This window comes from Mustela putorius, unplaced genomic scaffold, assembly GCF_011764305.1.
Source record: "Mustela putorius furo isolate JIRA1106 unplaced genomic scaffold, ASM1176430v1.1 tig00003845_pilon_pilon_pilon, whole genome shotgun sequence".
Classification (NCBI taxonomy): domain Eukaryota; kingdom Metazoa; phylum Chordata; class Mammalia; order Carnivora; family Mustelidae; genus Mustela; species Mustela putorius.
This window is the reverse complement of record NW_025421998.1, coordinates 521459-538709: the sequence shown is the minus strand read 5'-3', so window position 1 is coordinate 538709 and position 17251 is coordinate 521459. Positions and strand designations below refer to the sequence as shown.

Here is a 17251-nt window from a genome sequence, read left to right as displayed (position 1 = left end):
TGTAAATTCGTTAAAATTTGTTTTCCTTTCCAGAAGACAGTATATCAGCTTCCCCCCATCCCTTTTTTTTTTTTTTTAGCACTCCTCAGTGCCACAGGATGATGTGTGCTGTCTGTACTAGAAAAATATTAAGGAAGAAGCTTCCTTGATCCCATGTCAGAGCAGGGTACACAGGGTGTTTTGTAATAGAACTCTGGAAGGTCAGACTCAACTCTGAGACCAGGGAATTCAGAATTCTTCTCTCCCTCCTTTTCTTCCTGCCCCCTGCTGGAAGTTTTCCTTGGAGCTGGAGCAGGAGACAAAGGAGGCGGGCCCAGCCACCGTGGGCAGAAAGGCTCAGTGGGACTGAGTTTGGTTCTTGGTTGGAATTGCAGCAAGACTTCACTAACATTTTCATAAAGTTAACGTTTTATTTAAAAAGTAGGTACAGTTTATGTGAATTAATTCTAACACATAGTTATTATGACTGAAACATTCCTTCTTTCTCTAGGTTTCATTGAATTGCTGATACGGTTTTATTTCAGCTGTTCTCTTAAGTTATGTTGATTATCAAAATTGGAGAATGGATTTTCAGCTCTCTATGTGTGAACATAAAAATAATTCACATGTTCCAAGCAGAATAATCATGAAATAGAAATAATATATAAATCTCCTACCACCTGTTTCTAGAATTATAATTACTTTTAAAGGTATCCTTCAGATTTTTCTATATGGATACACATATTTTATTTAAAGATCATCATATTTAATACTATTTTAATCTGCTTTTTTATTTAATGGCCCTGAACATATTTTTACATTAAATAAACGTAGGTGTATAAAATTATTTATAAATGGATGCATCCTCTTCTTGGGTGATCTAGCTCTGCCACGCTTTAGTCGATCATTTCCCAGTCATTAGTCCATTTCTAGCTGTTACAATAACTTTACATACTTCTTTACTCACTTGTCTGATACTTCTGAGCATAAATATCTAGGCACAGACTTCTGAGGTCATTTTTAAAGCTTTGACTCCCCAGTGCTAAAGGATTCTCCAGAAAGGCTGTGAGTTGAGGGCACCAGCTTCCCTGCGTATGACCATTGCTGTACTGTTCTGAATAACAATTTTACTAAACACCCAGCCTTCCAGCCACAAATCGCTTCATTTAAAAAAATTCCTATTATTCTCACATATCTTCAAATGAGTTGAAAACATTTTGGGAAGTTCTATAAATAATTCCTTTGGGGTTTTCTTTATGCTCCCATTAAAATCACAGATTAACTACTAAAACTTGGGTCATCAGTGAGAATTTTGAGTCTTATTATCCAGGAACATAATGTACATTTATGTAGCTCTCCTTTTATATCTCTCAATAAGAAATGTTTGTTTTTGTCATGTAGCTAGTGCACCCACATCTGTTTCTGCTCATTACTGACTTTTAGAGCTATGGATTTATCCTGTTTACAACTTTGACTTCATCCCCTAAAGTTCAGATGTGCAGTATTTGTGTGCTCATTTTCAAAGTGCTCTGGTCACAGTTTGATTTCCTCTCTTACTCGAGAGTATAGAGTTTTTTTGTTTGTTTTGTTTTGTTCTTTAGTTTCAGCTTTGCTCTGTGTTTCTTATCCTTTGGTGTTCGTTTGCTTAATTTTGTTGTCACCTGAGAAGAATATTTTTTAAAGTTCTTGTCTGTTTGATGGAAGGTCTCATTCATGTAGAATCAGGAGTAGGAGATTTCCCTTATTCCCTAGATAAGTCCTGTTGTTTTCAAATACTGGATTCTTCCATATGGCTGGTGTTTTTTCTTGTTCCTGTTTACTGGGAGAAGTCTATATTCAGTATTCACAGTTGTAGTTGCTGTGAATTTGTCATAGATTTTGTAAGGATTTGTCCAAATCTTTTATTCTGGACATGGTAGGAGAAGGAAGTTCTGTGTTTTCCTTCCTGCCTGAATTGGAACACAATTGCCTGTTGGGGAAGTGGCTTCCAAAGGGTGTAAATATTGGTGTTTGTGTTAAGAGCCTGCTTGCTGTATCCACTGAGGCAGTTTGAGGTTCTCTTGTAGGGCACAGCCTGCCACTGATGGGCACCCACCACAGTGCCCCCAGACCTCTTTTCTCCTTCCAAGCTGTGTGGCCCAGCGACAGCTTGAGTGGCTACTCAGGTTGAACTACCAGTGCTGACCACTCCCTCTGTGTCCCTGAGTGCAATTTTCCCATGCCGCCCCTTACCTCCACCGCCATCTGTCCTATCACTCACTTCCCAGATGGGCTCTTGTAATGAGTTAAATCGTGGCCTTCACTGAGGTCTTGTTTCTGTCGTATTTTATAGACATCTTCATTTAGAATTGGGGGCATATTTAATTTTCCTAGCACAAGTGTGGAATGTTCCCCTCTCACACAGCATTGGTCATCTCTAGATGGGATCGGACGGAGAGGAATTTGATGCCATGCGACACCACGCTTTCCTCCTCACTACCCAGTCAGCCATTCCTCCTAGCAGGTGGTTATGGGGTACTTCTGGGGCCCAGCCCACTTCTGAAAATCCCCTCCCTCGGATCCAAGCCACAGGTGGAAGATAGACATTGTGATCTTATCAATTCCTCATGTTTAATATAATTGTTTCTAGTTACCCATCTTTAGTTGAATGTGTAGCAGGAAGGATAATCTGAGGCTTTTTCCTCCTTCCCCAGATTTCAAACTTACCCTGTCACAAAATAGTGAACCTATTCAGCGACCTCCTTGGCTCTGTTTTTTGCATCATGGTGGAGGGAGAGGAAAAATCACAGAAGATGGACCTAAGGTCTTTAACTGGGAATAGGGAATCGTGGTGGTGGTGATTTCTTACTTAGAACCTGGATTAGGAAGGGACAAGATGAGTGGGAAGATCTTTGAGAGCAAAGAGGATATCCTGTATCTGTTTGATGGGAAGATGGGATACCGCATGGTCTGTAGCACCACTATGGACCCAGTGAAGCCACCTTTCCTTTCATGGATAATAGAGAACTTCAGATGTTTATGTCATTTTAAAGTGACCATTCTCGGTGTATTTGTGAATGTGGACACTTACTGAATTTTAGGTTTTGGTCCTTATTTGTCTTGTGTTTGCCCCTTTTGGCTATGGGAGCCTAGTTACTGAGAAATATAAATAAAATGTGAATTTATTCTCTTTCTCCTGGTACCTGTTTTTCCCCTTTAGGGGTGGGAAAGGACACATGAAGTTATATATTGTAAATTATATATATATATAAATTTTATATGTTATGTTATATAAATGTCTTAAGGGATTTAAATTGGGTACATCAAGAAAAAAATACTGTGTCCTTAATAATGCATGAATTACTAGAACTACATCTTCACCAGTCTTAGAGATTTTAACCAGTTATATTGGTAATAAAATTTATCTGGCAGATTATTTTTTAAAAAAATATTTTATTTACAATCCGTCTCTACACCCAGTGTGAGGCTCAAACTTAAAACCCTGAGATCATGAGTCATATGTACAACTGACTGGGCCAGCCAGACTCCCCAGCAGATTTTTTTTTTTTAAATAGATTCTTCCTTTTAAAATAAAGACCCTGGATAACTATGAACTTTTTAAAGAAGTTTAATCCTAAAGCAAGTTTATCTTATTTCATGACATGAATTACTGTTCAAACATGATTGTAAAATTATTTTTCTCGGGTTAAATGAAAAATAGGCTTCTTCTGACAATTACAGTTTAAGCTGTGACTAGTATTTTATTTTTAAGGAAAAAAATTACAAAGTTTTGATATCCCCAGTTACAAAATAAATAAATTAATTTCTGGGCAATCATTTAAAGAACTTTCTGTGACACAAATCTTGACTGACGATTTTTCTCCATGAATTTTGGTATTTTGGTGCCATCTTGTGGCTTGACTTTGTAGTAACTTCAACATTCCGAGGGCCAGCAAAAAAAAAAAAAAAAAAAAAAGGTAAGAAACCTAATATATGCATCTCAGTTTCTAAACATCCTTTGTATTTGTCCCTAGTTGCTGCTCTTTGAACGATCTTGGATGAGCAGATGGAAGTCTTCTGTTCTGCATGAAGGAGAAGGGAACATAAGGAGCGTGAAGTGGAGAGGCCACCTGATTGCTTGGGCCAATAATATGGTAAAATCACATCTTCATCTTCCTGATCCTTCTTCAGAGCCAGAAAAGTAGACACATTGGGAGAGCTGTGACAAAGGGAAAGAAGCCACTGGTCTTTTCTAAGACATATAAGTGGCAACTGCTCTCATACCTGGAAGGTTAAAGAGATTAGATTGCTTTCGGCTTTCATAATAGAGTAATTCCCAACATATTCTGGACTTTATCTTGGAGTAAGAAACCCGAGGCATGGAGAATAGCCAAGAAAATGAAAAGGCATCTTAATAATTGAAGGGTTGCATTGGGAATGCTATATTGAAAATACCATTTGCCTATTAGCCAAGGGCAAGTATGTTGCTGTGGAACAAGTACAGGATATTGCTGATTTCGTTTTACTCCCCATATAATCACAGGTGAAAAAGAGGCCTGCCTTTTTGGTGTTGCATTCTATTTAAAGTTTACTCAATATGAGAAAGGCTGAGTAGAAACTTTAAAAATTAGCTTTTGACATCTGGCTTATCCTTTGAAATTTCAAGGTATAATTTAGTAAATTTGTCCTATTCAGTTTTAATGGTAGAACTCTCCCAGAATCCACCTTGCTATTCAGGACTTTTCTTAAACAAACCTGTGGCCTCTTGGTTTATTTTTAGTTAGCTGCTTGCTTGGTGTTTCCATTTCAGTGCTTTAAAATGTCAGGTATAGTTTTCTTTACACATAGTGGTTTGTCGCATTCAAAGCTTTTCTTAAAAAATAAAAAGCTCCATTTTTTTTTTTTTAGTGGAACAATACAATTAGAAATGTTACTTGTCCGTCATTTTGGAAATGCGGTGGTGGATATCTGTCCCATTTCCCATTTGTGTTGTGTTTGAGTCCCTGATGCCATCTACTAATAAAATCTCTTTTGTCCCCAAGGAAGGGTAGAGGTTTTCTTTTGTTGTGGGTTCTCACAGGGTTTGTGTGGAGTGAAGCATTTTCTTTCACATGGCTCCCAGCGGTGCTCAATAAACACTGTCAATATTTCCCGGTGCTGGTTATTGGTGGTGTGTGGCAGGGGCTGTTAATAAGTTCTCCTCTCCTTTCCTTCTCCTGAGTAGAGGATACTTAATGCTCTTGTATTTTTCAGGGTGTGAAGATTTTTGACATCACTTCCAAGCAGAGAATCACCAATGTGCCCCGGGATGACATAAGTCTTCGCCCAGATATGTATCCGTGCAGCCTCTGCTGGAAGGACAGCGTGACGCTGATTATCGGCTGGGGGACTTCGGTCAAGGTGGTTTGCTTGTCTTGATAATAAGTCCATGTTGTTAATAGATCCACTGAGGAGGGTCTGAAGGAATATGAGGTCTTGAGTGGCTTCTCGGAAGCCACTGAATATTTTCCCCTGAATATTCACGTTGTGTGATATTTATGCTGAAATCTTTTCATACGCAGAAATTTGGAGATACGGTCTTTCTTTCCCTTTTGCGTGCTAAACACACTGTGAGCTCTTCCTTGCGGCCACCTGTGATCTTTAAATCTCCCTGCCTGGTCGACCTTAGCTATTTATGGAAAGTGTGGTTGTGGTTGTTTTTCGTTGGTTTGTCAGGTTTCCCATTCTTTATTGTTCTCTCCATTCCCCTTAGTTGCTTCATTAGAGTTGATGATCGTGGGAAGAGAATGTTAAAACTGAATCATCCCACTTGCTTGGTCATAGTTGGGTGGAGCAGAGGCCCAGACTTATTATTGATAAGATTAGGGGCTGTTTTGTGGCATGCAGCCTTCTGCTCCTTGTGTGCCTGGGTAAATGAAATTCAGCCATTGTACAAAAGAGGGCCCAAAGCTCACATTTATTTTTCGTGTACCAGTGTTAGTCTTGTATTAGGCATTTCAGAACCCAAAGTTGTTGACTTCCCTTTAAAAATATATAGCTTAATCTAAACAAAATAAACCAAAAAGTGGCTACGAATGGTACAAGACCTTATCCCAGCGACAGTCTGATGGCACAGCCAGGCTTTAGAGTCCAACAGGTCTGACACGTACTTCCTGTGTGACCTAAGCCTGACTCTCCTCATCCACAAATGGGAGTATGGATTGTTTTCTCGTCCTGAGCTCTGGGGAGGGTTGAGTGAGGTAATGCCTACCAAGAGTTTAGCATAATCTGACATGTTGTAAGTGCTTTGTAAACCTCATTGTCATTATTTTGCCGCAAAATTCTAGAATAGTCTTGAAAGAGACATGGTTATTTAAAATGTACTCTTCTCTGGAAAAGGAACGCTCAAAAATTACTAATGCGGTGCTGCTTACTAACCAAAACAAGCATTGTTAACTTGAGGTAAGGTCCTCCTGGCCCTTAGGTTGCTATCATTCTAGTTCTCCTTTCTTTAATTGTTTTCATGTATCAAGTGAACATAACCTGATTCATATTTAGGATAGCAGAAGAGAAGGCATGCCCAATAGTCTAGGGTTTTTAAAAAAACAAAACAAAACAAAACAAAAAAAAACGAAAAGTGATTCTCTAGTCTCCTTATCCCATTTGTGTGGTTACTCATCCAATAAATGGTTCTTGATACTTTTTAAAATTTCCTTAAATGGACCAAGTGGCTTTTTGTTGTTTAAAGTTGTGATTTTCTTTTCTTTTGGTGAAAGACAAGGAAAATTAAGCTTTAGGGACACAGAAGTTTATTGAATGCTACCGGAAATGCCTTCTTTCTTAAGCTGAATAGTGGCCCACGAAGTTAGCACATCCTAATCCCACGGCCCATAAATGTTTCTTTATATGGCACAAAATACAATTAATGAGGATCTTGAGATGGGAAGATTGTCCTGCAGTATCTGGGTTGGCCCTAAATGCACTCCCGAGTATTCTTAAAGAAGGAGCACCGCCACAGGAAAGGGGAAGGCAGCGTGAGCAGAGAGGCCGACACTGGAGCGTCACACACAGCCAAGGCTGTTCTGCAGCCACCGGAAGCCGGAGGTGGCATGTCACAGACAGATTCTCTAGAGCCTCTGCGGGGAGTACAGCCCTGCCAACACCTTGATTTGGGCCCCGTGAAACTGGTTTTAGACCTCTAGCCTTCAGAAGTTGGAAAGGATAAATTTCCTTTATTTTAAACTGCCAAGTTTGTGGTAATCTATTAGAGCAGCTGTGGGAAACTAATATGCTTTCACTGTGCCCAGATTATGATCCAACTCATGTGTGAAAATTTTTTCATGTCAAATGTTTCTTTGTATTTATTGGGGATTCCTCTTCTTTGGACTCAATTAGTAGTATGTTGGGTACTTCTCAGTTGAGAATCCCCGTGTTCTGCTGAGGGAAGAGAAGATAGGACATAATCTTTCCTCTCAGAGAGCAGCCTTATTGGGGAGACAGCCACAGGGTGTAGCAGAGTGTGCAGTCTGAACCGTTCATTTATTCGTTCACTCGGCCAGCAACCACTTACCGAGTTCCCGTGATGTTCTAGTGGGGCAAGACAGACACGCAAGTGAGTATGCCACGTTGATGGAGGTAAATAGCAAGGAGGGTAGTTAAAGAGGGAAATGGGGAAAGGGCCAGGGGTGGGTGCCATGTAATATAGAGCGATCAAGGGAAGACTTCTGTCATAAGGTACGTGTGCTTTGGTAGAGATCTGGAGGGAGATCTGTGCCAGAGGGATGTTGGCAAGGGTATCAGCCAGGGCAAAATCCTTGAGGCAGCAGTGTGATTGGCATGTCTTTGTGGAGTATAAAGCCGTTATCACCAGAGTGGATGAAGCAAGTGTAGAGGAGAGAGCTAGAAGTCCTGAGGGAGGAGCGTAAGAGGGGATGCATTGTGGAGGGGCTCACTGGCCTTGGTGCCAATTCTGGCTTTTTTTTTTTTTTTTTAAGATTTTATTTATTTATTTGAGAGAGAGACGGTGAGAGAGAGCATATGAGGGGTGAAGGTCAGAGGGAGAAGCAGACTCCCCAACAAGCTGGGAGCTCAAGGCAGGACTCTGTCCTGGGACTCTGGGATCATGACCCAAGCCGAAAGCAGTCACCTAACCAACTGAGCCACCCAGGCGCTCCCCAATTTGGGCTTTTAATTTGAGTGAGGTGGGAAGCCAGCAGAGGGGTTTTGAACAGCAGACTTAAACAATCAAACTTGGACTTTGCATAGAGCCAAACAATGAAGGGTTCGTAAAGATGGGAGATAGGGTAGGAGGCTACTGCAGGAACCTCCCTAAAAATCCTGGCATGTTGGTCAGCCTCGTGGAGCTGGTGGGGAATCACTGGATTCTGGGTGTATTTTGAGGGTAGACCCTGTCATATTTATTGATGGTTCAATGTGGGATGTAAGAAGACAGAAGACAATGGTGACTCTTTTAACCCGAGAAGCTGGGAACCGAAGCTGCTTTTTCCTGACATGGGTAACACTTAAGATGGCAAGTCAGGAGATATTTTTATGTGGGTCCACTTGAGATGCCCATTAGGTCAGTGGAGAAGTGGAGGAGACTGCTGGATGAAGCACATTAGTGTTCATGGGTAAGAACCTGCCTATCAGTATAAAGGCTCTTGAGGTCATTGATCTGCTCTTAGGGGGGACAAGAGCTCAGGGCAGTATTTCACTCTTCCCCCACCTGCAGCTGCTGCTGCTCCTCTGAAGCAGGTGTGAGATAGAGCTCAGACCACAGAACTGGGGAGGGGCGGGGGATGGAGAGGAGAGCCCAGCTGCCAGAACTTCCACACGTCCCAGTCTTCAGAGAGCTTATCACGGGGCCAGAGAAACAGTCCAGCCTCAGCCTGAGTTCCCTTCTCCCAAGGAGCCTTCCTCCTCTGCTGGTAGACACCACTGCTTTGTACTTCTGTACTTGCCCTTCCCACTTGAGTAAAAGGACTCTTTGTGTGTCTTCCTCACTGCTCCCATACTCTTTCTAAGGAAAAAGCTATGTCTGTTTCTCCCAAAGCTCAGGATTGGTGCCCAGTAGTTGCTCAGAGTTCTGCTTAATATTTTTCACTTACTTTCTGTTACTCTGCTTCAAACAATTTGAGACCCTATTCATGTGGTTTTATCAGCATGTTAAGACAGTTGTCCCTTGGGCACTGTGGGGCATGGCCGATAGACAGTCTAGTTTCCCTAGCAAATGTGGACAGAAGAATCAAAAATCTAACAAAAGGAGAAGGAAATTGGGGAAGCGGACAGGACATTGTCTGAGATGGATAGGAGACAAAAAACAATATTGGGAGAAAATTGCCAATCACTTCTAAGCAAGTGTTCCTACCCACCCCGCCCCCGGCATTGGGTTCGAGTCCTGTGTTAGAGCAGGACCTGTCTTGTATTCCCCCACTGCTGGACAGCAGTTTGGGCATGCGTACCAACCAAACCAAAACAGACCGAACGTGAGGTCACATCCCCATCCATCGTTAGTTCGGCTTCTAGGAATTTATCCTAGGGAAACAAAAGTCCAAACATTTTCTATCCAAGTATGTGAATCGTGCCTTCAGGTTGGTTAGAAGCAAAAACTGGATATCTAAAAGGGTATTGTAAGAAAATTACAGTACACTCAGACAGTGAAATTCTGTATACGTTAAAGAATTGTGCTGTGGAAAAATATTTAAATAATACATTAAGTTACTTATGGTAATTGTTGGGTTAATAAAAGTAGCTTCCAAAAAACAACAAAAAAAAGTAGCTTCCAAACAAAAACAATTATTAATGTGTTTGTTCACTTTGTACTGGGACAGTAGGTAATGTTTGTTTTTTCCTCTTTGGGTTTTTCTGTATTTTAGAATTTCCTATACTGTAGCTAAATTTAGGGTAGTAGTATTTATTGTGTTGTTTAATAGTTACCTAAAGAAAAAGGAAAAAACCTGATCCCTGATGAAATTTGTATAGAATCAGTATTTAACTTCAGATTGTCTTACCTTGATGGCAGAACTTAACGTAAATTTTTGTTGTCTTATTAAAAAATAAAAAGAATATATTCATTTTAGAAAATATAATAAAGAAAACAAATTATCCATAGTCTTGTCACACTAAAATAGCCATGGTTAATACACATGGGTTGTTTGGGGTGTGTGTGTGTGTGTGTGTGTGCGCGCGCGCACGTGCGCGTGCTAAATATACAAACACACATATATATCCAAACTGTATCCATATAACTTAAAAGAGAGATTGGCAAACTTTTTCTGTAGCAACTAGTAAGTATTTTAGACTTTGTGGACTATATACTGTTTCTGCTGAATATTTTTCTGTCTTCCTTCCTTTTCTAGTCTTTCAAAATGTAAAAAACTCTTTGTAGTTTACAGATCATAAAAAGACCAGTCAAGGACAGGCTGTAGATTGCCTAACTCTGATTAAAAGTATATAATACACTGATTACGAAACACTTTTTTTTAAAAATTTTAAAACACTTGAGAGAAGAGCTTGATGCCACTTATGCAAAGTATTACTTAGCAAGAGTGAAATAAATGATGGGTATGTAGTCAGAAACACAAGCCCTAATGTGAATGCTGTGCAGATTAGCCACTGAGCTTTTGGTTATGTGCTTCCACCAGAGCTTTGTTTAGACGATGATAGAAGTAGGCCCTAAGTAGTACTTCGTCCCTACGTAGAGTTGCAAAGAATGGGTCACTGGAAACATGTTAAAACGATATTACAGTTTCCATTCTTTGTCCTTGAATAAGACTTTATTGAAGAATAATGTTGGAGAACATGAGTAATGGCTGCTATATGTCGTTGAAATTAATTTCTATCATTTAAGTCATTGAGTAGATTATGTGCACTCCCTCTCAGCGCTACATGGCTAATTTAACAAAAGTATCATATATTGAATGAAATGTTACAAAGAGTTTTCCATCACCTGAGTAAAATAACCTGTGAATTTATTTTCTAGGTCTGCTCAGTGAAGGAGCGGCATGCCAGTGAATTGAGGGACTTGCCAAGTCGATATGTTGAAATAGGTAAGCCTTCTAGGAGTGAAGAACGTCCAAAGAGAATCCATTTTAGTAAAGTGAAACCTAAAATCACGTGTGTCTTCAGGGCTCATCACTTGAGACCTGAGTGAAGCAGTTCAAGAACTTTTAAGTTTTGAAACTTTGCTGTAGAGTCCCTCTTTTCTAACTGTATTTCCAATTTTTACATGGTATTTTTGTAGCCGGCTTTGAAGGTAAGTAACTGTGGGTTCGGGTTCTGTTGTTTCCTGCCTGGACTTAGGACAGTTGCTCTGTGCACTCTCATCTGGAAAAGGTGAGGCGGAACATCTTTCCCACAGGTTGTGGCTGGGAGTTCAGAGCACTTGTGCACGTGCAGCTCATCACACAGAGCTGACACCTGTTCCTGTCCACCTGTACCCTCTGAATAGAAATTTTCATCTTCACTGGTCCGGGCCCAACTGCTGTCACCTTTTCTCTGGATCCCTGCAGCAGCCTCCTGATGGGGCTGTCCCCTACCACTGTGAATTACAGTGATCTGGTTTCCCCACTGCAGTCAGCATACAAACCAGATCGTGTCCCCGCCCTTCAGCCTGTCCCCATTGTTCGTGGCATGGAGAGGAGACTCTTGGTTTGAGCACAGGGGTCTGTGCTGGCCCTCCCCAGCCTCCACAGTGTTGGCCGAGACAAGGCTTCTCCTTGGTGTCTGCACTGTAGTCACACTGGCCACCGTTCACCCAGCCATGCTCCCTCTTCAGGTCTCTGTAGAAGGCCCTTCTCGCCTCTTGGCACTTCCTTGACCCTTAATCATTCCTCAGCTCAAATATTGCTAGAGAAAGCCCACCGGGAGAGCCCTCGGGACCTTGACAATGAGGTCAGACCCTCCCCTGTGAAGCATGGGTGTGATTATGCGTTGTTCAGGGCAGTAGGTCCCTTCCCCCACACTGTAAGGTCCCCGAGAGCTCGCGCCGGGTCTGTTCTTGCTCACTGTTTGTATCTCCGGAGCGTGGCCCAATGTATGTCCAAAGTAATACCGGGTATTGAAGGGATCCGTGATTCAGGGAAACACCTATTCGGGAGAAGGATGCCAAGAAGGAGCTACCACTACTTTTTACATCTTGGTCTTATAACTTAGTGTAAAAGTGATACAAACAGAAAGGATGAGAGGAGAATGACTTGTGCCAATTAAACAGATACAGTATAAGCTGTTTGGGGACTGTTTAGAACAAAGCAGTAGGAGACAGAGTTGTGTGACAAAGAAGTTTTTGCCACATAAGTCAGCTGAGAAGTTCCTTTACCTATTTGGATGATGGGTGGGGAGTTATCACTTTGAGGGGTTTTTGTAACAAGGTGAAGCGAAATCATTTGCATATGACTGTGATTCTAAAACCAGAATGGTGTGTATTACTCCCATGGCTCATATGGTCAGAGCATTTCAGTCTGAGATATTTTGTACTTGAAGACAGAAGTGGATGGTAGGGTTTTAACAATTTTTTGCCTTAGAAAGAGAAATAAGTGCATAGTTGGGATTGCTCAGAGTATGGACAAAGCAGGCCTATGTAGGATATAATGGTTTGAGAAGAACTGAGGAACAAGACTGGAGAAGACTGGAAACTACCAGGTCACGATCATTACTTCAGTGTCTATCTTCTTTTCTGCCTCCCAGCAAAATCCTCTGAACACCTCCCGGCATAGTGTCCTGATAGAGAAGTGTTCCAGTTTCTTAAATACAGATGGGGGGGGGGGTTAAACTCTGGGAGTTTTTAAGGATGACTTACCAGGAATAAAAGTGTTGCAGGTGTCCCCTCCTTAGCTGATGTTGGTCGCTAACACATGAGGCGTGGGCCATTTCCCTGTGTGCTTTAACGAGCATTGGTTCACTTCACCCTCATCACAGCCCCTGTGACCGTGGGGGCTCAGGGATGTAAACATCCGGTGTCAGATCTTACTCTAGTGGCATTAGAAATGGACAGGATCTAACTGCAGAACCACCACCAGCTTCTGGAGACACAAGGCAGTTTGCCGAATTCCTGTATGACTTTGATGAACTTGCTTCGCTTTCCTGAGTCAGGCTTTCCCCACTGTAAAGTGGAGGTGATAGTATCTACCTTTGCAGTCGGTTGTGAGAATGAAACTGAAATAACGCTTTTATCACAGTGCTTGGCATACAGTAGGCACTCACTGAATCATGGTAGTGATTATCACTGTGCAGACTTCTAGCCCAGTTCTGTGACTGCTAATAGCTGGCCCAGTGGTGGCCCCAGAGCCCTGGGATCACGTTATTGAAGTATAGTTCATCTGTCCTACAATTTACGTGAAATAGACCGTGTGTGGGTCCTGGCAATATCACATTACTGGCGTTTTACTACTATGGTTAGTGGTTAAGTACCATTTTTCCCCCTCTTGAGAGCAAACCTTTAAGAATATAAACCATTTCCACAGCAGGAGGCAAAGTGGTTTAGATAAGAGTCCTTGATGAGGATAGAGGAAAAGAGAAATATTAGGAGGTCTGGATTACAATTTGCTTTAGCCCTGAACAGTGTGAGCCACTGTTCTTTAGTAAATAAGGTGAAAATGGCATTGAGGTTAAAGAACTATTGGTGGCTGTACATTTCTTAGAAGCCAGATGTTTGTAACTCTTTATTTATAAGTCCGAATCTTGAGAAATACACAAGAGCTTTCGCTCTCCATAGGATATTAGTTGATTCTTATAAATGAAAAATAATAATGATAATAAGGATTAAGCTTACTGGGCAGTCACCAACCCATGAAGACATTCTCGGTATGTAAGGTTTTTAGGGTGGCACTTCTTTTTCCAAACTACATCGTTAAAAGTGGGTTATGGTTCTAAGCCTGGCATACTTATTTGAACTTGGGTCTCTTGCGGTATTACAGGACTCCCTCTCTCTTTGGCCAAAGTCTTTCACCATAGGAGTCCAAAGACTTTCACCAAAGTCTTCCATGGGCTTCATGGGGCAGTTAGACAGTGTGGAGAAATGAAGCCAGTGTTTGTGGGTCATTTTCTGGCTGTCTCCTTCCAGGGATAGAGGACTTACATGCAAGGAATTCATGAACAACTTCCCAGTCTTGATTTCATTTGGAAGCTTATTTCAAAAAAACTAATAAAGGGAAAAAGACTATATGGGAATCTATTTAAAATGGCAGAAGCCAGGAAGAAAGAGAGGGCGGAAGGGGAAGGGACATCTTTTTCTCTTTAATTAAGCAGTGTTCATATCTTCAGTTGGTTATATGCTGTGGCTCTTAGAATTTAGCACATTGTTCTATTTTTAGCCTCTTGATTGATTGGGAAAACAGTGACCTGGAAATGAGACATCTGTGTAGTGGTGGAGGCGAGCTGTGAGGTGGATGTCTTTTCTGGATCTAAGCGTGCCTCACCATCCACCTGTTGGGCTGTGCTGACCCAGTCATGCAGGTTCCAACAGGAGACAGTTGTCCTGCCCTGAGTCACGTGGCTCATCCCATAGCCTGAGGCTCAGCAGGAATTGGGACATTGCTGGCATCCTTCACGGTGTTTTTGCTTAAGGATCTAGCTTTGAATGGTGTTCTGTTATAATTCAGTTTGACTCTGAAATCTCTTTTTTTTTTTTTTAAAGGTTTTATTTATTTGACAGAGAGAGATCACAAGTAGGCAGAGAGGCAGAGAGAGAGAGAGGAGGAAGCAGGCTCCCTGCTGAGCAGAGAGCCCGATGCGGGACTCGATCCCAGGACCCCGAGATCATGACCTGAGCCGAAGGCAGCAGCTTAACCCACTGAGCCACCCAGGCGCCCCTGACTCTGTAATCTCTTAATTCTTCTGTTATGCATTAAATTTTTTCCCTGACATTTTATTATGAAAAAATGAAAACATACAGACAGGTGAAGAATTTTCACAAAAATAGTGAGCACCCACATACTCAGCCCTTAGGTCCTGCAATGAGGATTTTATTGTACTTGCTAAAGCAAGTACATGCCTATTCCTGTAGCCACTCCTCCCACTCAGTATGGGAGACTCAAATGTTTGTTGTTGTGTGTTAAATTCATAAATTTTCTCAGTAACAAGTATTGGCAAGAGACCTGAAACACCTGATGTAACAAATATGTTTTGTTCCTTTTTTGAAAATGACCACCAAGCACATGCCAAGTAGAATTTCATTTGATCTTCACAGTGATCCAGATGAGTAGGGGCTGTCATCCCATTTTATCCCATTCTTCTATCTGAAGAAGCTGAGGTTCAGAAGGGTCAGGTAACCTGCTCAAGATCATTCCATTCTTAAGCAAAGAAGGCAGCATTTGAACTCAGGATAGACTGAGTTTCAAAGGTGTTGCTCTCAACCCTGTACTATATGTTCTTCCATGCGTTCCTCTCTCTAAACCTGTCCTTCGTTACAGCCAGAGGAACTGATGAGAAGGATAGAGGCTTACTCTGGGCATTCAGATAAAAACCATAGGGTAGAAACTGTCTAGAATCCAAACACCCATTTTAATATGACAGCAATCGTGTCTGCTCACCTGTTCTTCAAATAGCCAGATGAAGTGGAATTGTTTTTTCTTTATTTTGGTTCAGCAAAGTATCTCCTTTAGAGTAGAGAATTTAGTTTCCCTTGTTTTATTCTAGGGCTGATAGCCCTTCCTTGTTCTTCCTCCAAATTGCTAGGGAATATCTAGACTATAGTTGCTTTGGGTGACTAACAAAATGGTTTCTAAGGAAAGGGAACCAAGTCCAGATTATGATGTGATTCTTAGAATTGTCTGAGAAAGAAGAAACGCTATTATTTGCTATTTTTTAGTGCTTGTAGTTGATGCATCAGGGTAGTTTTGGGGGTGTTTTTGGTCTCCAAAATTGTTTTTTAAGTTTATTTTATTCTGGGAAGAACACGTAAGTTGAGATCTACCCTCTGAAATTTGTAAATGTACAATACATTATTGTTGACTGTAGGCACACTGTCATATGGCAGATCGCTAGATCTCATTCATCTTACCTACCTGAGACCTTAGGCCCATCGCTCAGCAATTTCCTATTTTCCCCTTCCTTCCACCCTTGGCAACCACCATTCTGCTCTTTGACTCTATGAGCTTGACTTTTCTAAATACGTTAGAAATGGAATCATGCAATATTTGTCTTTGGCTTGTTTCATTTAGTGTAATGTCCTCGGGATTCATCCATATTGTTGCCTGTTGCACAGTTTTCCTCCCTTTTTAAGACTCAGTAATGTTCCAGTGCCTGGGTCCACATTTTCCTTCACCTTCCTCTGGTGATGGGTATCTAGCTTGCTTTCTATATCTTGGCTGTTGTGAAGAGTGCTGCAGTGAATGTGAGATGCTAATGTCATTTTAAGATCCTGATTTCAATTATTTGGATACATACCAGAAGGAGGACTGCTGGGTCATGTGATAGTTGTATTTTTAGTTTTTTTGTGGACCCTTTATGCTGTTTTTCATAGTGCAATGCCAGTCTGCATTCCTACCAGCCATGTGGGGGAGTTCAGGTTTCTCCACATCCTCACCAACATTTGTCTTTTCTCTTTTGACAATAGCCTATTTACAACTTAAAGTATAACTGCTTGGTTTGACCCTTTTGACCCAGCAGGTCCGTCCCCATTACCTTTTCTGTCATGTGAGCAGTGTGTCCTAAGCTGCTCGCTGGATCACTGCTCATCCGTGCCGCTTCCTGAGCGCGAAAGTTGAGCGGATGAGCTGATCTTATCAGCTTAGCTCTGTCGTTCAGCCCAGTACTATGCTGAGAGTATCAATTAGGAGAGATGTAATTAAATTGCAGGCTAAACTTGCTTTAAATGCTTTTTTCCTATGTGTACTATGGGCTCCTGGCTTGCATGTGTTTGTTATCTTGCCTAATAGGCATCTCTTCTCTGTCTGTTAGGTCTTCTCCACGGTTTGCTGATATAAAGCATGGTCATGCATCTGCTTCATAGCACAGCCCTGAAGATGTTGGCCTGTTGTGGTTTCCAAATGCATTTTCTTAGATCAGTGGTCAGACTGACAGAGTGTCCAAACTTCCTAAAAATCCTGTGGATAGTATATCCAGTCCATTAAGAAATACTAGCATCTGGTGACTTAAGGGTTGGATTCTCTAGAGAGGAATGTGCTATCACAAAGGGGCCTGGGTGCTTTCTCGTAAGTAAAAGATATTCATTCCTGTTTATATTTGCTTGAGAAATTCTTGTTTGTTTGCTCTCTTAAGAATCTTAGAGGTCCAGATCTATAGCATATTATTTTATTTAGCTCCAGTGAAGACATCAGATCCTCTAGGTCCCATCTAATGGGCATTTTGAAACCCA

The 17251-nt window shown here is 41.4% G+C and overlaps 1 protein-coding gene across 3 annotated transcripts in view; it reads left to right on the top strand.

Annotated features, from left to right (window-relative positions):
* Positions 1-17251, top strand: part of VPS41 (VPS41 subunit of HOPS complex) — a 176702-nt gene that overhangs the window by 98510 nt on the left and 60941 nt on the right. For all 3 annotated transcript variants that reach the window (XM_004739346.3, XM_013059254.2, XM_013059251.2), the window contains 3 exons: positions 3993-4112; positions 5212-5358; positions 10919-10985. In XM_004739346.3, the coding sequence (XP_004739403.1) occupies positions 3993-4112; positions 5212-5358; positions 10919-10985 (334 nt within the window). The remainder of the gene's footprint in view (positions 1-3992; positions 4113-5211; positions 5359-10918; positions 10986-17251) is intronic.